Here is a 19,630-nt window from a genome sequence, read left to right as displayed (position 1 = left end):
ACTGATCTCTGCCGCTCCACAATGAATCCTGACATTCTGTGGAGGTCCCATCAGTCACACACACTGAAGATTGACAGGAAACCTTTTCCAGCTCCTGACAAACACAACACAATCACATCTGTACCGTTCATCATCACAGAGTCACAGTCAAATCACATCATCTGAAACTTACAATCTCAACTTTAACTCGCTCAAAACAGGTGCAGGATGAATACAGTTCTCTCTCCTTCAGTTTTGTCTTCAGTGACGTCACCTCTTTCTTCAGCTGAGAGATTTCTGTGATGAAATCATCAATATCCAGCATGGACAGATCAGTTCCTACTGATTTACAGCAGATCACATCCACCTGCTCTCTCATGACGAACATCTGAACACAAAAACATCCTCATTACAATGAAAAGACATTAATCTTAATAAGATTATTATATGATTATACACAAGAACAGATCTGTAAAACAAAATAACTGTTTCTAAGATGGTATACAAACATAAATGTGTGCTTTGAGTTTGGTTTACCTTTAGTGAAGACAGGAATATTACTAGATAATGTATCAGGTTATATACAATATATAACTGCCTTATTTGAACTCATTTAAAATCAGTCACTGGATTTAAAGAGCTCATATATCAGAAATTGAACATGATATTCTCACATTTCTGCTTGTTTACCCTGAAAAGGATTATTTTAAAGTGTCCGTCACGAAACCGAAAAGCTTGTTTTACGATTATTAAAATGCCAAAGAGAGAGAAAAAAAATCGAAATAAATATAAATCTCACATGATGTCAAACACATTGAACACGTACCGGACTGTGAGTTCTTCTGAGGTTTAATGTGGCGGTCGGAAAAACCAGCTCTTGGTGCATTACCGCCACCAACTGGACTGGAGTGTAGAGCGCCAATGGGGAACAAATGCATATTTATTCACTATATTTTATTAGTCACTAATAAAAACGTAATATAAACCTGTTACTCTGAGATATTTTAATAATATGGTACATAAATTTCCTTGTCCTGGACCGTTTAAACGACTCCAACTTGCAAGAAATACATCAGTACAGTCATCAAAATCACTTTGTGTTAATCAACAGCATGAATCTGTCCATAGATATTTCTATAAACAATTATAGATGTTTTCTTGTGATTTGTGTTGACAGTAGTCAAGTGGGATTTTTTTGTTGCTCTACATAGTTTATATACCTTGGAACAGAAAGTACTCCAGTACAATGGTGCAACACGGAACAGTACACACAACTACATAAAGTGCAATACACAACAGAGATCAGGACAATAAATACACCGAAAGTTACAATAGTTATATAGTTATTGGACAAATACACAGGGCAATACATACACAGAAATGAGCTATAGTCTGTAAACTATTTTGTAGTGTAGCAGAAGATGTACAGAATAATTATATGTATATGCGTATTTGTGAATAGCAAAAGTACAGCATAAAATAGCTCCTGATGCAGCTTTGTAAAGTGCAGGTGTGCAAAGTTTTTGAGTCACACTGGGTTAGGTGTTTGACTTGACCAGGTGAGCATTGGGAGGCAGCAGGGTGTTGAGTAATCTGACTGCCTCAGGGAAGAAACTGTTGGAGTCTGCTGGTGGTGGCATGGATGCTGCTATACCTTCTGCCAGATGGCAGGAGAGTGAAGAGTCCATGAGAGGGTCATCCGCAATACTGGTAGCTTTGCGGAAGCAGCGGTTCCTCGTGATCTTTTCAGCTGTTCTCACAATTCGTTGTAGGGTCTTGCGTTTGGAGGCTGTGCAGTTCCCATACCACACGGACAGCTGGTCAGGATGATCTCTATCATCCCTCTGTAGAAGGTGTTGAGGATGGGAGGGGGGAGTTTGGCTCTCTTCAGCCTCCGCATGAACATGAGTCGCTGATGGGCCTTCTTGGCAAGGCAGGTGGGGTTCAGGAGAGGTCCTCTGTCATATATAACAAGAAACTTGAAGCTTTTGACTCTCCACAGTTGATCTGTTGATGTGCAGTGGTGAGTGGTCTGCTTGTGTCTTCCTGAAGTCAACAATCATCTCTTTAGTCTCATCAACATAAAGAGATAGACTGTTGTCTCTACACCATTCTGTGAGCTGGTTCACTTCCTCTAAGTACGCTGATTCATAATTTTTTCTGATGAGGCCCACAACTGTTGTGTCATCAGCAAACTTGAGGATGTGATTTGAACTGTACTTTGCAGCACAGTCATGAGTCAGCAGGGTAAAGAGCAGTGAACTGAGCACACAGCCCTGGGGAGTGCCGGTGTTCAGTGTGGTGGTACTGGAGGTGATGTATTGAGGATGCAGCAGTATGCAGGTACAGTGTGTGATCTTCACTGTTCTCTGACAGCTAACTTTGGTCTCATAATCTAGATTAAATATTACATGAATCAAAATGTTTGTATTCAGAAGTGATTGATATTCTCTGATCTCTCTCAGTGGATGTGACTCTGGATCCTGATACAGCTAATCCATATCTCATCCTGTCTGATGATGGAATACAAGTGACATTTGGAGACATTAAACAAAACCTCCCAGATAAACCAGAAAGATTTGTGATTCAGCTCTGGTAGATTATATTTTGAGGTCCAGGTGAAGGGAAAGAACAACCCAATCTCATGAAATGTAGCACAAATTTGTACAACCCAACTTGTATGATTCCAAAATATTTAGCTAACTCGTGTGAACTTCTCCATGAAACTGTGTTGGAAACTAACTAAACTAAATGGTATTTAGAAGTGGTCTGAGAATCCATTAACAGAAAGGGGCTGATCACACTGACTCCAGTGAATATATTCTGGACTGTACAATGGGAATATAAACCCTGTGACAATCCTCTTGTCTCTCTCTCTGTGTGAGAGAGAAGCCACAAAAGGTTGGTATGTTTGTTGATTATGAGGGTCTGGTCTCCTTTTATGATGATTTATGATGTGCAGTCCAGCATCAATCTCAAACCACTGGTTATCAGGAACCACCACAACAACAACAATTATGTGAGGGATTCACATCGATCTCAATCCCCTGCTGATCAAAAAACATCACCACCACAACAACAAACAATTGCAGTAAGTCATGCCATCTACTCATATTATCGCTTTGTGCATTGCATGCCACATGTTTACTATAGCTTCTTCTGTCAGCAGTGTGGGATTCACATGTGATAATGTAAGGAATTAGTCAGGCTGATGAAGAAGGTTAATGAGTTAGAGACACGTATCTGAACGCTATTGGAGGTAGATACTGTTACTGATGTGGATAGTTCAACAAGCAACACACACACTATGGTTTTGGCTGTCGAGCCCCCGCAGCTGGCTATTTAGGTGATGTTTCGGCAGCATACTCATAGGGCAAAGCAACACCACTCTCCTGTTCTTGTTAGGATTTCCAATTGATTCTCCCCACTCAGTGATGCACCCACTGAGAATCATGTTGAAAGCACCCTTGTTATTGGTGACTCTATTGTAAGGAATGTGGAAAGTGAGACTTCAGCCACTATTGTTAAATGCATTTCGGGTACCAGAGAATCTGTCATCAGATCAATTTAAAGTGCTGGCTAATGCTAAGTGTAGATTTTCAAAGATTGTTATACATGTCTATACTCACGATGTCTCTCTCTGCCAGTAGGAGATAACTAAAGATAATGTTAAAGAGGAGTGTGAACTTGCAAAAATTATGCCAGACAATTTAATATGCTCTGACCCCCTACCTGCGTGTCGTGGTGACGAGGTTTATAGTAGATTATTGTCACTGAACGGTTGGATGACTGAGTGATATCCAGATAACAGCATAGCATTCATAGACAATTGGAAGACCTGACCTGCTAAAGAGAGATGGACTCCAGTCCTCCAGAGAAGGTGCTGCTCTCCTCTCAATTAATATGTCTCAAATTCTTAATAGTGATATTATGTGACTAAATGGGTCCCAGACCAGGAGGCAGACAAACTGGCTAATTTAATCACACAGGTCACATTAACTACAACACACAGTGTGAATCACTTATATATCATATAGAGACTGTGTATTTTCCCTGTACTACCAAACACAAAACCCTCATTAGGTAATTTAGAAAAAATGATGATTGATGTCAAACTTGAAAATAACAAAAAACTGAAGATAAATATCATATACTCTAAAGGTAGGGCTACTAAACTTTATATCGCTTTCATCCAAATCATTAATTGTAAATTAAATTAATACAGATCATAGTTTGGATTTGATCTGTTTGACTGAAACCTGATGTAACAGATTCAAGATGGGCAAGGAGGCGGCAAGAACAGACTGAACAGTAAAATAGTTTAATAAGAAACTCAAATTAAAACAAACATAAACAGACACATATTGTCACCTTCCTAAAATAATGTCCTAAGTCATTTCTTTCAGGTTTTTCAGAAAACACAAAAAACTGAACCAAATATCATGAGGAGATGATTTAGGCAAAAAAAAAAAATCATTTTCATCAAAAAATTACTTTGGACATTATTGCTACGATGTGCAACGTGGCCACATGCGTCTCTCTCTCTCTTGAACTGGTGTCTCCAGCTCCCCCTTATCTCGCTCTCCCGCTGATCAGCCGCTACTGGTCTGATAAATTCACAGAGAGAGAGAGAACTTTCTTGCCGGCTCCCGGATGGGCTTTCGTCCGGTCCTCATCTGCTCCTCCGCCCTCTGGAGGATACCAGCTTGCTCCTCCCAAGGTGGATGCCAGTGAGTCCTCCGGCCCCTGCCAGACAGAACCGCTCCTCTTCTCCACAGACGGCCACGGTTCCTCCGGCTCTCGACAGCGACCCCTCCTTTCCCAAGCAGATGGCCGCAGCTGCTCCCCTGGCTGATGGCAGTGGCGAGGACTCCACGACAGTGCATCCCTCCTCAACCCCGGGTTTTAGCACCACTGTAACAGTATACGGATGGGCAAGGAGGTGGCAGGAACCGGCTGAACAGTAACGTTTTCAACTTAAAATAAACAGCCACATATGCAACGAAGCCACATGCGTCTCTCTCCAACCGGCATCTCCTGTTGTCCTTTATCTCGGTCTCCCGCTGATCAGCGGATTCAACGCTGGCCGTGCTCCATCATGGCCTGGCCTCATCCTCCTCATCACACCTGAATTAAACACCTTGTACATTGTGAACTGGTACAATAACCACTCAGTGACTCTTCTGAGTGATTACACCCAGACCACCCAGTCACCGAGGTTGACAGGTGGGATCACAAGCGAAAGATGATCACCAAAGTTCCCTGCCCTGCTGGGGTGAAAGAATACAGCAAGAATATGGGTAGGGCAGATCTGCTTGACTCACTGTTTGGACTGTACCAGAACAAAATCAGATCAAAGAAGCGGTACCACTGGCTGGTGTTCCACATACTGGATATGATCATTGTGACCACCTGGCGGCTCTACCGAAGACATTGTGAAGGCACTGGCTTGAGAAAGAAGGAACACATGAAGCTGTACCATCAAGTCATACATCGCTGAAGGCCTATGCAACACACACATACACGGTCATTTGGATGTTGGTTTATATGTTTGTATGAAATGTGAGAAACATTTATACATGAGGTGTTTATTTGATTGTTTGGAACCATTTGTGGTTGATGTTTGTCAAAATAAAAGTTTTTCTAATGCACATTGTTTTCCTTATTCTGCTTAGCATATGTACCAGAGAAAACCTTGGTGTTTCAGTACACTCGAAGCACATTGTTGGACTGCGGCAAAAACTAATATCACAATTTATGATGGATATATTATCAGGGTCCCCCAAGTTCCCAAAAAATGGGGTGACGTTTTTTTCACCCCAAAATAAAAATTCATGCCACAGAAGGTTAATTTAATAAACTCCCAAGTTCAAGTTAATAGAACATTAATGTTAATTGAAACTAACTTTAAATATTGAGTAACATAACTCATACATTTTGATGGCACTTAACTTTGGCTGAATTTAAAATTAGCAAGTAATACAGTATACACTTAATTACTTCAATCAGATAAAAATCTGAGAATTAGCTAGTACAGTAAATGCTAGCATGCTGAATGCATGCTAATTGGAAAGACTACGGTTCGATTAGCATAAAAATTGCTCAATGAGTAAAGCAAAATAAAACATTCTTAACTTGTACTTGTCCTCAACCTAAGCTCAAGCTCCACTATTCAGTGTTATGTTAACCCCCAAAACTCCAACATAACAGAAATTCTTCTAAATACCACAAAACATTAAACACTAACAAGTCACCCCTTTACATTCATCTTAAACGCATCTCCTTTGACCACTTGTTGTCAGATTTGAAGGGGAATGACTTGGTTTCATGACGACATACATGTGGCAGCGGGGGCGTGGTCAAGCGCCCGTCCGGGAGAGAAAAGCGGTGAGGGCGCTCACACCTGAGCTAAATTATGTCTAACACCTGTCTCTAATTGCAGTAGCTTGAGGAGAGCGGCATAAAAAGCAGCAGCAACAGAGCCCAAGGGCAGAGCCCAACACGAAGGCCAAGAAGCTACTGTGTTGTGTTTCTGTGTATAAATTAGTGTGTGAGAATTAAAAACAACCTTACCTGAAACTTGTTGCTGTTTCCGTCCCTTCCTCAGTGGAAACTCATTACACTGGTGCCGAAACCCGGGACTTTGCAGGAACAGTGGTCCAAGCTATGGAACAGTCGCCCCATAGAGTCCTCCCAGCTGGCGGAAGTCCTCCAGTCCCTCGCTACGCTCCATCAGAGCCACCAACAGTCTCTGCTTGAGCTCCGACAGGACCAGGATCGTCGGTTCTTTGAGATCATGCGGGCTCAAGCAGAGGACCGGCTTGCCATCCGGAGCCTCCTCAGCCAGGAGGCTGCTCCAGACACAGCCGCGACCCCGGACACCCGCGCCACACTGCCCCCACCCGCGCTACAGAAGATGGGGCCGGCAGATGATCCGGAGGCGTTCCTGGACCTCTTTGAGCGCACGGCGGAAATTTGGGGTTGGCCACGCGACCAGTGGGCAGCCCGCCTAGTCCCTCTCTTGTCCGGGGAAGCACAACTCGCGGCACAACAACTTCAAGCAACAAGCCTCCTGGCTTATACCGACTTGAGGAGAGCCATCCTGCAACGGGTTGTTCGGACCCCGGAAGTCGCCAGCTCTTCCGGGCCATGAAACTGGATAAATCCGACCGCCCGTTTGAGTTCGCCCAGCGGCTCCGTGATGCCTGTCGGAGGTGGCTCCTTGCGGGGGACCGCGACGTTGAGGAGCTTGTCGATCAGGTGGTACTGGAGCAGTTTGTCCAGCGCTTGCCCCGGAGAATGGCAGAGTGGGTCCAGTGCCACCGCCCGGTGTCGCTGGAGGAAGCCGTATGACTCACGGAAGACCACATGGCGGCGATTCCACGGGCGGATGAGCCCTCTCTCTCTCTCCCCTTCCCCTGTGTCTTCCCCTGTTTTTCTCCCCGCCCCTCTTCCCTCTCACTCTGCTCTCTCCCCAGGGTCCGTTCCTGCCCCTGCAGGCGCGGAGGATTCATGAGACCGACTTCCCGTCTGTGGGAGAGCCCGCCTACCCCTTCCCCATCCTTCAGCCGCTCTCCTCCTCAGGTGGGGGCGCCCGCCAGCACGGGTGCGGCCGTGGCGCCTGGGCCGGTCTGCTGGAGGTGCAGAGACCCGGACTACTTCCGGGATCAGTGTCCGCTGATGGAAATAGGGACCCGCAGGCTGCCCCCGATCGGGCTGGAGCGTACCGTATTCCGGTAAGGATCCAGGGGGGTACATACCAAGCATTGTTGGATACCGGCTGTAACCAGACCACCATCCACCAACGCTTGGTTCAACCCGGGCTTTGGGCTCAGCTAAACGGGTGAGGGTGAGGTGTGTGCATGGGGATGTTCACAAATATCCCATGGTGACTTTGGCGATCAAATTCTGGGGAGAAAAACATAGTGTGGAGGCAGCGGTTAGTTCCCGCTTCACCCATCCGCTAATTTTGGGAACTGATTGGCCGAATTTTAGAAATTTATTGGAGGGAGTGTGTGCGGATGGGTCCTGCATGAAAGTGAAGAGATGTGTGATGTGCGATGCTTTGGCGGGGGAGGCGGAGCCGGGGCCGTCCTCGGCTGCTCCGAATGACGAGGGAAGGGGCGAGGTTGTCGCCCCTCCTCTCAGGGAATTCCCGGAGGGGGACTTCCCCTTGGAGCAGTCGCGGGATGAAACCCTTAAGCACGCTTTTGACCAAGTGAGAGTAATCGATGGTCAACAACTCCGGCCGGGTGTCGCCGTTTCATATCCATATTTTTCGCTTATTAATGATCGGTTGTACAGAGTGACACAGGACGCTCAAACAAAGGAGGAAGTGACACAATTATTGATTCCACGGAGCCGCCAGGAAATGGTTTTCCAGGCGGCTCACTATAATCCTATGGCCGGTCACCTAGGGGAAAGAAAGACACTTCTCCGTCTAATAGCCCGTTTCTATTGGCCGGGCATTGGCGGTGACGTCCGCAGGTGGTGTGCGGCATGCCGCGAATGTCAGCTCGTAAACCCACCGGCCACCCCAAAAGCGCCTTTGCGCCCCCTTCCATTGATCGAGGTTCCCTTCGAAAGAATTGGAATGGACCTCGTCGGGCCATTAGAACGGACGGCATGCGGACAACGCTTATCATCGCGATATCCGGAAGCAGTGCCTTTGAGCAACATCTCAGCACGTAGTGTTGCAGGGGCACTCTTCAAAATAATCTCCCGGGTGGGGGTTCCGAAAGAAATCCTCACCGAACAAGGCACTACTTTTATGTCACGAACACTTCGCGAACTTTACGAACTCTTGGGCATTAAGTCGATTTGCACTAGCGTCTACCATCCTCAGACAGATGGACTGGTGGAACGATTTAATAAGACGCTCAAAAATATGATTCAGTAAATTGCATACCTAAGACGCTAGAAATTGGGATAAGTGGCTGGACCCTCTGTTGTTCGCAGTACGAGAGGTCCCGCAAGCCTCCACGGGGTTCTCCCCATTCGAGCTGCTGTACGGGCGACGCCCACGCAGGGTCCTCGACGTCATCCGCGAAGCTTGGGAGGAGGGACCTTCTAATAGTAAAAACGAAATTCAATACGTTCTTGATCTTAGAGCAAAACTCCACACACTGGGGCAATTAACACAGGAGAATTTGCTCCAGGCTCAAGAACGCCAACGCCGGCTGTATGACAGGGGTGCTCAGCTACGGAATTCGCGACCGGAGATAAAGTGCTTGTATTACTCCCAACATCGAAGCTCTAAATTACTCGCCAAGTGGCAAGGACCCTTTGAGGTCACACGACGAGTAGGGGATCTCGATTATGAGGTTAAACGTACCGATAGAGGGGCGCCGTCAAATATATCACCTCAACCTCCTGAAATTGTGGAGAGAAGAGGCGGCCTCTGTGACGTTGGCAACGGTAGTTCCGGAGAGGGCGGAGCTCGGACCGGAGGTAAACAAAGCCCGCAATCTCAACACCCCGGTTCCTTGTGGAGACCACCTCTCACCGCGCCAACTCGCAGAGGTTTCCGAATTACAAAAGGAGTTTGCAGACGTGTTTTCTCCTCTACCGGGCCGCACAAACATCATACATCACCATATCGAGACCGAGTCGGGCGTGGTGGTACGTTGCCGCCCCATCGCTTGCCCGAACATAAAAAGAAAGTAGTTTGAGAAGAATTGGACGCGATGCTTGAGATGGGGGTAATAGAAGAATCCCACAGCGATTGGTCCAGCCCGGTCGTCCTTGTTCCCAAGAGCGATGGGTCTGTACGTTTCTGTGTGGATTATAGGAAAGTCAACGCGGTGTCTAAATTTGACGTGTACCCAATGCCCCGTGTTGATGAACTGCTCGATCGGTTAGGTACGGCTCGATTTTATTCGACCTTGGATCTAACGAAGGGTTATTGGCAGATCCCCTTGACACCAATGTCCCGTGAAAAAACGGCCTTCACCACGCCGTTCGGATTACACCAATTCGTGACGCTTCCTTTCGGTTTGTTCGGGGCACCAGCCACGTTTCAGCGCCTCATGGATAGGATCCTCAGACCGCATACTGCTTACGCCGCTGCCTATCTAGACGATATCATCATTTATAGCAATGATTATCAGCGGCACATGCAACATCTGAGGGCCGTCCTGAGATCGCTGCGGCGGGCGGGGCTCACGGCAAACCCGAAAAAGTGCGCAGTTGGGCGTGTGGAGGTACGGAATCTGGGGTTCCACTTGGGTCATGGCCAGGTGCGTCCCCAAATTGACAAGACAGCGGTGATTGCGACTTGCCCTAGACCCAAGACCAAAAAGGGGGTGAGGCAGTTCCTGGGGCTGGCTGGCAATTACAGAAGATTTGTGCCTAATTATTCGGATGTCACCAGCCCGCTGACTGACCTCACTAAAAAGGGGGCTCCAGATCCGGTCCAATGGTCGGAGCAGTGCCAACAGGCGTTTACACAGATTAAAGCTGCACTTTGTGGGGGGCCGCTTTTGCATGCACCTGACTTCTCTCTCCCTTTTGTTTTGCAGACGGATGCTTCAGACAGAGGGCTGGGGACCGTACTCTCGCAGGTGGTGGAGGGAGAGGAACGCCCGGTGCTGTACATTAGCCGGAAGCTCTCCTTGAGGGAGACTAAGTACAGCACCGTAGAGAAGGAGTGTCTGGCCATCAAGTGGGCGGTCCTCACCCTCCGATACTACCTGCTGGGGCAGGCCTTCACCCTCTGCTCGGATCATGCCCCACTGCAGTGGCTCCACCGCATGAAAGATACTAACGCCCGGATCACCCGTTGGTATCTGGCCCTCCAGCCTTTTAAGTTCAAGGTGGTCCACAGACCGGGGGTGCAGATGGCTGCCGCTGACTTCCTCTCCAGAAATGGGGGGGAGTGGTAGGCAGGCCGGATGACGCCCCGGCCTGAGTCGGGCGGTGGGGGTATGTGGCAGCGGGGGCATGGTCAAGCGCCCGTCCGGGACAGAAAAGCGGTAAGGGCGCTCACACCTGAGCTAAATTATGTCTAACACCTGTCTCTAATTGCAGTAGCTTGAGGAGAGCGGCATAAAAAGCAGCAGCAACAGAGCCCAAGGGCAGAGCCCGACACGAAGGCCAAGAAGCTACTGTGTTGTGTTTCTGTGTATAAATTAATGTGTGAGAATTAAAAACAACCTTACCTGAAACCTGTTGCTGTTTCCGTCCCTTCCTCAGTGGAAACTCATTACAATACATCATCACGTTGTCACTGTGTTATTACATGACATTAAAGTGCAACAATGTCAGAAAAGAAAAAGCCGCAAAAAAACAGCACACTATTTCCCACAGATGCAACTGAAATTTAATTTAAGTACAAAAGCAACATTTCAAGCAGAATTGTCCATTATTTTATAAGTGCCCCTGCATGTTGATTTCAGACACACAGAAGATCCGTGAAGTTCTAGTGTTTCTGTATGTATCCCCTTTCGATCAAACGTTATTTCCTTTAAAACCGATCATAACAACAAAGTTTAATCTCTTGATTAGCACAGCGGTTCATTGACATGTGAGGGGTGGTACCAAATTAGCATCTTAATACCAGGTGTAAACGGGGTCAGTGAGACCTGTCAGATTCAGATGGAATTAAAATCACAAAGTACATCTGTGAAACAAGAATTTCCCAAACCTACAGAATAGGGCTTTAGATGATGCAGCTCTTTTGGGAGAAATTTAATCTTTGGGTTTATCTGAATTTCAAACTATTTACACAATATCGTTGGACATGAAGATGTTGTCTTCTCACTGTGACTACTTGGGTAAACATTTTTAAAGGTGTATATAGATTACTTGCTGCACTAAAACTTTTCACACATGAAAAGTAGTGGTATGGGATCTATACAGTATGAATTCTCTGGTGTGTTTTCAAGCTGTGTGACTGAGTGAAACTCTTTCCACAGTGTGAACATTTGTAAGGTTTCTCTCCAGTATGAATTCTCTCATGTGATTTGAGTTGTTGTGACTGAGTAAAACACTTTCCACAATGTGAGCAATTGTAAGGTTTCTCTCCAGTATGAATTCTCTCATGTGATTTGAGTTGTTGTGACTGAGTAAAACACTTTCCACAGTGTGAGCACTTGAAAGGTTTCTCTACAGTATGAATTCTCTTGTGTGATTTCAGGCAGTGTGACTGAATGAAACTCTTTCCGCAGTGGGAGCACTTGTATGGTTTTTCTCCAGTGTGACTTCGCTCGTGTATTTTCAGGTTTTGCGAATGAGTGAAATTCTTTCCACAGAGTGAACACTTGTAAGGTTTTTCTCCAGTATGAATTCTCTCATGTGATTTGAGTTGTTGTGACTGATTAAATCCCTTTCCACAATGTGAGCACTTGTATGGTTTCTCTCCAGTATGAATTCTCTCATGTGTTTTCAGTTGTGACTGAGTAAAATACTTTCCACAGTGTGAGCACTTGTAAAGATTTTCTCCAGTATGAATTCTCTCATGTTTTTTCAGTTGTTGTGACAGAGTATAACTCTTTACACAGTATGAACACTTGTAAGGTTTTTCTGCAGTATGAATACTCTTGTGTGTTTTTAGGGTGTTTAACTGAGCGAAACTCTTTCCACATTGTGAACACTTGTACGGTTTTTCTCCAGTATGGATTCTCTCATGTTTTTTCAGTTTTTGTGACACAGTGAATCTCTTTCCACACCGATGGCACATGTAAGGCTTTTCTCCTGTATGAACTCTCATGTGTATATTAAGCCGGCTTTTAAATGCGAAATTCTTTCCACATTGAGAGCAGGTTAAATTATTTTTGGCTGCTCTTCTTTGAGGCTTTTTTGGTGAGAAATTCTTCTTAGTCTTTGAGCCACTTAAAGATATTTCTCCAGTTATTAAATCAAGACGTTTCAGATCCTGAAGTTTCTCTTCCATTTCATTCGGTTCCTCTTGCACTTTCATCAGCCCTACAATGAAAACAGTACATTGACAAAATCTATTAAAGAGGGACAAATATACAAAGAAATCAAACCCCAATTTAATGGCAGAACACAAAATACATCCAGCATTTACTAGGGGAGGGAATTGCCTCCTGATTCGATACAAAGATATTGATATGCCGAATCAATATTTATTTCAATTTATTAAATTACTGTGAAGTGATATATTGTATTAATTAATAGTCAATCTAAATGGTTTTTTAATGGCTGATGCCAATATCCAGAGAGCAGGGTGGGCTCACTCCGAATTTGATCGCAACAACATGAGATAGTTTGCACACATAGAGCTCTCAGTCAGCTTCCCAAAACAGGTGACAGACCCCGATCCATCCTGGCAAGATTCTTGCGGTCGGCAGACAGAGACTTTGCTCTACAAGCAGCGAGGAATAAGGGCAACTTATAATGGGAGAACTACAAACTTCACCAGAGCTACACAAACGAAACAGGATAGATTCAAAGAGTGTAAGAAATTACTGCATGAATAGAAGGTGAGCTTGGCATTGCATTACTCTAAGCTAAGAACTGATGGCAAGGATGGAGACAAGACTTTTACATGCACGTCAAGCTATGGCTTTCATTAAATCAATGGAGTGTGTAACTTTGCCTGCACTTAACCAATAATATAGGCTACATATCATTAATTTTGCTGTTTCAGTACAAGAGGGTTTGTTATTCTATTGGTTGCCCATTGTCTCTCTCTCTCCTCTTTTTTTCACTTTACTGACTTATTGAGGAGTTTATTTTTTTATTTTGTGGGTTTGATGTTGTTATTTGCTGGGGCCCATTTCATTGAAAACATTTACCTTATGTCCAATTCAATGGTACAGTTTACACATAAATAAATAAATAAATAAAACACTAGACTTGAATATCTTGTAGCAATAGAGATCTATTGTGAATCTTGTGAGCATGCATGGACCGTCGTATTTCCCGGGGACGGTCACAAGTTGTGACTGCTATGCTTAAAAAAATATAATAGTGTTCCTTCAAGAAACTCACCTTTCTTCACAGGAATATGAAAAACTCTGTAGGGTATTGGGAGGATATGTGTTTTGCAGAACTGGTTTGAGTAAGAGCAGGGGAGTCATCACATTGATAAGAAAGCATATACATTTTAAATGTCTCAAACAGATTAAAGATAATTTAGGAAGAATCGTTATCACTACAGAGGATGTGCAAAAATCTAGGTCTTGGAGACATTGAGACTTCTGAGCCCATTTGGGAGGGACTACACCCTCATTTGTTGGAATCCATAAAAAGTGTTAATCGAGAAAAAGAAAACAAGTTCATATTAATTTTTAAACAACACAATATTAATGCTTAAACTTAGGAATAGTTCAGAAATCAATATTTAGTGGAATCAACCCTGATTTTCAATCACAGCTTTCATGCATCTAGGCAAGCTCTCTACAAGTCTTTCACATTGCTGTTGGGTAAGTTTATGCAACACCTGGCACAAAAAATTCAAGCAGCTCCATCTTCCTCTTTGATCACATTCCAGAGGTTTTCAATGAGGTTCAGGTCTGGAGATTGGGCTGGCCATGGCAGGGTCTTGATACAGTGGTCCACTGATGGTTGATGTGAACATTGATTGAAGCTGCTGACCCATATCTGCAAGATTTTATGCACTGGACTGCTTCCACATGATAGCGAATTAGAAAATTGCATGGATGATTGTTGGTGCCAGATGGGCAGGTTTGAGTATTTCTGTAACTCATACCTGCAAACTCCTCAGAGTAAAAAAGGTGACAGTATCGCCGGGGGGGAGGGATGGATGATTGGATACCCGGCTAACGATAAGCCTAGCTAACGTTACAGGGATATTCCACCATTTGGGGTATTAAGCTCATTTTCCACCTCCCCTCGAGTAAAACAATAGTTTTTGTACCGTTTTGGAAACCATTCATACCACTTTTAGCATAGCTTAATGTAATTTATAGGTATGACGACAATACTAGGGGTGGAACAGTACACAGAAGTCACGGTTCGGTTCATACCTTGGTTCAGACATCACGGTTCGGTACGATTTCGGTACAATGGAGTGAAAAGCAAAACAAAAATATAGATAGCATTTTTATCATTGTCTTAAGCCTTGTATTTTTTAAATGAGTTTTATTAATAAAGGCTTAGAACCAGTTTATTTGTAGTGCGCTGACAATAGTTTTATACAATTAGTTTATTAATAAAAATTAATAAAAAGACCTTGAGATATGTTTGGTAATTGTACCTGAATGATTTTAAAATTAATTTGCTATATTTCAGCTCAATATATTTGTTTTCCTTAATTTTAATTAACCCTAACTTTATTCTCATCTGAATTATAAATAATTGATTTCCGTATAATATAATACTACCATTAAAAACACATTTGATTTTCTTTTTTAAGCAACGTAGAATGTGTAACTTAAAAATAAACAGATTAGTGCTCTGAGGACAAGAAATGAAAACCAATGCGATATGATGAATGTCCAAAAGATAGAACCCACAGACTGTTTTGAAATGGGGTTGGATAAATGTTTTGCTTTTAAAACTGTGTGTGTGTGTGTGTGTGTGTGTGTGTGTGTGTGTGTGTGTGTGTGTGTGTTTTTGGTTGGGTGACAGTTGTAGGTTACAGTTTGACAAGAGTTTAGAGTGTGACAAAAGCACAATGTTGTATTTGATTGCGAGTGTACACAAATAAGTAAACACTTTGCAGTTTGAATGATGTCCTGTATTAACAAAATGATGGAGTATGTTTTTGTTTCCAATGTTCGAACGCGCCCGCGCGCCTCTCTCTCTCACTCACACACACACACACACACACTACAGCATTACAATCTTGACATCGCAGCCTGTTTATTATGCTGCGTTCACACCAAACGTGAATAGAGCTAAATTTATCGCTATCTAGAGTTTTATTTATTTTTTTCCCCTTGTATTCTCTGTGCAAATTCGTGCACCGAACCGTGACACCCGTACAGTTTCGGTTCAATACGAATAACTTACATGTACCGTTCCACCCATAGACAATACAATATTATTGTAAATTATATCACATAAAAAGCGGTAGCTAACGTTACTTGAATCAAGCAAACAAATAACTTTTATTTTTGCTCCAAAAAGCTTGACTTACCTCGAAATTCACATACGATTCCTACACGTTATGAGTTTCCATCAGACTGATCAGCTTCAAGATTCTGACGCAAGTGCTAAGATTCCAATTGGCCAAGAGAAAAAGTGCTAAGATTCCGATTGGCTCAGAGAAATGTCAATTATAAGAATTATCCAATAATGTTTCTCAATTCTAGCCTCCATGGCATGCAGATGAAGGGCGGGCAGCATACACCCCCCATAAAAAAACTCTCCGGTCTACGCGATTCACGTAAATGACCCAATCGCCGAAAAGCGACAAGTTTGCAGGTATGGTAACTACTAATCTCTTTTTCACAGTCTCTAGAATTTACTCAGAATGGTACCAAAAACAAAAAACATCCAGTGAGGGGAATTCTGTGGACGGGTTGGCGCTGTTTTGGTGGCGCAAGGGGGACTTACACAATATTTAATGTTGTGGCTGATTGGTATATAAGCACTGTACAGATATAAATTCAAAAATACATGAAATTAACCTCAGCCATCCTGCCATTTATACATGTGTTTTTAAGCGAAGTGTTCAGTGTAGCAGAAGATTTGTTCTGGTCACTTGTTTAGTTCTGCTGTCTATGTTTGGGCCCTGTGTAATAAAAGATTTTGTTGTCTGAATGTAATAAACTTGAATTCCTGAGAGAGGAGATCTTGCTGCCAGGGTTAGGCTGTAATGGAATACATGTAATGGCATTATGTATTCAGAATATAAAAATAAAGTAACTGAAATCAGCCTCAGTTTCATTTTCAAGCACTTGTATACAGAATAAAGATACTTTATACAATTTTGTTGACCACAAAATAAGGCATAAAGAAAACAAATTCTTGTCAATCAAGTGAGAAACTTTAAGAAAAATTCACTTTTTGTTTTACTATGGGAAGAAAACCAGTGCTCTTTTGTTCTCTCACTTGTGGTCCATTTGCATGAACATTATAAATGCAGCACCTGCCCGGGCCATTGGGCAGTCCTTATTGTGAATGTCGAGCCCTACCTTAAATTTAAAATAACAAATTAAGACTATAAGCAGAAATTTTACTCCAGAGTCACTGACACTGCAGAACTATTTCTGACTTTGGAAAAATTACAATGAAAAGATTGATCCGATCGATCGGCTGCCCACCTAAATCGACCAATCTCATCTTTAATCTGTAGTCGCTCCTGCCACTTACTAGGCAGGAATAAGAAAGAAATGAAAAAGAATAACAAATAACATTTGCAAATGTGAAAAATTGCACAAAAAAAAGACTAAAATATTTAACTGTTTCTCATCCATACTTGGAGCTTCAAAATTCTGGCCACCGTTCACTTGCATCGTATGGACGTACAAAGCTGAGATATTCTTCTAAAAATCTTTGTGTTCTGCAGAAGAAAGTCATACACATCTGGGATGGCATGAGGGTGAGTAAATGATGAGATAATTTTCATTTTTGAGTGAACTATCCCTTTAAAAGACCACAAAGCACTTATAAAACAACTAAAAAAACAACGAGGAACTTTTTAATGCAGACATTTATTCAAAATGTAAAACAATATTAAAGGAAGAAACATACCTGAGGGAATAAAATCATCATCATCTTCATCACTCTCTTGTTCCTCTGTTGTGGTTTCTACTCTCATGAGGTTCCTGCAGTCCAGCAGCTTTATTGAACACATCTTCACTGATGTCTGCAGCATCTGCTGTTCATCATCATCTTCATCACTCTGTTGTTCCTCTGTTATGTTTTCTTCTTTAATCTCCTCTTGCATCCCTTCAATCTTCACCGGTGTCTGCAACATCTGTTGTTCATCATCATTATCATCTTCATCATCTCTCTGTTGTTCCTCTGTTGTGTTTTCTTCTTTTATCTCCTCTTGCATCACTTCAATCTTCACTGGTGTCTGCAGCATCTGCTGTTCTCCAGCGTTACAGACAGAAGTCAGAGACTCTGTGGAGGTTTGATCACCCTGATTACTGTCACACACACTCTCCTGAGCATCAGTAGAACAGAGTAAAGTGAGCTGTGAGTCCTGTGTGTCTCTGGATCTCTGTTCAGAGAGTTTGTCCAGCAGCTGCTGTGGTGTGGACTGATCTCTGCCGCTCCACACTGAATCCTGACATTCTGTGGAGGTCCCATCAGTCACACACACTGAAGATTGACAGGAAACCTTTTCCAGCTCCTGACAAACACAACACAATCACATCTGTACCGTTCATCATCACAGAGTCACAGTCATATCACATCATTTGAAACTTACTTACAATCTCAACTTTAACTCGCTCAAAACAGGTGCAGGATGAATATAGTTCTCTCTCCTTCAGTTTTGTCTTCAGTGACGTCACCTCTTTCTTCAGCTGAGAGATTTCTGTGATGAAATCATCAATATCCAGCATGGACAGATCAGTTCCTACTGATTTACAGCAGATCACATCCACCTGCTCTCTCATGATGAACATCTGAACACAAAAACATCCTCATTATAATGAACAGACATTAATCTCAATAAGATTATTATATGATTATACACAAGAACAGATCTGTAAAACAAAATAACTGTTTCTAAGATGGTATACAAATATAAATTTGTGCTTTGTGTTTGGTTTACCTTTAGTGAAGACAGGAATATTACTAGATAATGTAACAGGTTATATACAATATATAACTGCCTTAACTGAAAGTATTTAAATCCGCTTCTTGATTTAACGAGTTTATCAGGAATTAAACATGATATTCTCACATTTCTGCTTGTTTCTCCTGAAACTAAATATTAACTGCTTATTATCGGCCCATACTGCGATAAAAAGCTTATTTTACGATTATTAAAATGCCAAAAAGAGAAAAACAATCATTTAAAAATAAATATAAATCTCACATACGATGTGAAACGCACTGAACACGTACCGGAGAGCGCGCAAACTGTGAGTTCTTCTTCTGAGGTTTAATGTGGCGGTCGGCAAACCAGCTCTTGGTGCATTACCGCCACCAACTGGACAGGAGTGTAGAGCGCCAATGGGGAACACATATTTATAGATTTTTATTTACTATATTTTATAAGTCACTATGTGTAAAATACAAGTTACTAAAATTATGTAACATAAACCTTTTACTCTGAGTTATTTTAATAATGTGGTACACAATTTTCCTTGTCCTGGACCATTTTAAAAAGACTGTCTGTAAAATAATGTTGACATGGAGCAAACTCCACTCGCAAGAAATAGATGAGTACATAATCACTTTGTGTTAATCAACAGCATGAATCTGTCCATAGATATTTCTATAAACAATTATAGATGTTTTCTTGTGATTTGTGTTGACAGTAGTCAAGTCAGGTGGGTTTTTATTGTTCATCCATTTAAGCAATATCACACAAGCATGACAGCACTGCTGTGATTCGGCCGCATGCACAATTGCGCATGGAACTACTTTCTTACGCGAGGGATCAGAATCTGCCATTGCTGCCAAATGATGCTTCCAAGCCTTCATTAGTAATTCATAAATGTCACTTCAGAAATAGTATCAGGGCTTGTGCTGTTTCTAACAATTTATTGGATAAACAAGGATGGTGTGTGTGTGTGTGTGTGAGAGAGAGAGAGCA

At 42.9% G+C, this 19,630-nt stretch overlaps 1 protein-coding gene and 1 pseudogene across 1 annotated transcript; both read right to left on the bottom strand.

Annotated features, from left to right (window-relative positions):
* The window catches only part of LOC127625049 (zinc finger protein 208-like), a 632,925-nt pseudogene extending 632,253 nt beyond the window's left edge, over nucleotides 1–672 (bottom strand).
* Nucleotides 673–11,351: 10,679 nt separating this feature from the next.
* On the bottom strand, nucleotides 11,352–18,956 carry LOC127624968 (zinc finger protein ZFP2-like). The gene is made up of 4 exons (XM_052099962.1): nucleotides 18,937–18,956; nucleotides 18,297–18,491; nucleotides 17,608–18,214; nucleotides 11,352–12,903 (listed from the first exon to the last, which is right to left on the bottom strand). The coding sequence occupies exons 2-4, from the start codon at nucleotides 18,489–18,491 to the stop codon at nucleotides 11,831–11,833; spliced, it is 1,875 nt and encodes a 624-aa protein (XP_051955922.1). The 5' UTR covers nucleotides 18,937–18,956; the 3' UTR covers nucleotides 11,352–11,830.
* Nucleotides 18,957–19,630: the final 674 nt, after the last annotated feature.

Source organism: Xyrauchen texanus, chromosome 31 (genome assembly GCF_025860055.1).
Source record: "Xyrauchen texanus isolate HMW12.3.18 chromosome 31, RBS_HiC_50CHRs, whole genome shotgun sequence".
In the NCBI taxonomy this organism is placed as follows: domain Eukaryota; kingdom Metazoa; phylum Chordata; class Actinopteri; order Cypriniformes; family Catostomidae; genus Xyrauchen; species Xyrauchen texanus.
The sequence above is the reverse complement of the archived record's forward strand: the minus strand, read 5'-3'. Positions and strand labels throughout refer to the sequence as shown.

Excerpts from the sequence above, each read along its gene's own strand:
- LOC127624968 (XM_052099962.1), bottom strand. The coding sequence starts at position 18,491 with ATGTTCATCATGAGAGAGCAGGTGGATGTGATCTGCTGTAAATCAGTA. Across the intron at positions 18,215-18,296 it reads AGCGAGTTAAAGTTGAGATT|GAGCTGGAAAAGGTTTCCTG; the intron begins GTAAGTAAGTTT and ends TGTGTTTGTCAG. Across the intron at positions 12,904-17,607 it reads TGATGATTTTATTCCCTCAG|GGCTGATGAAAGTGCAAGAG; the intron begins GTATGTTTCTTC and ends TTTTCATTGTAG.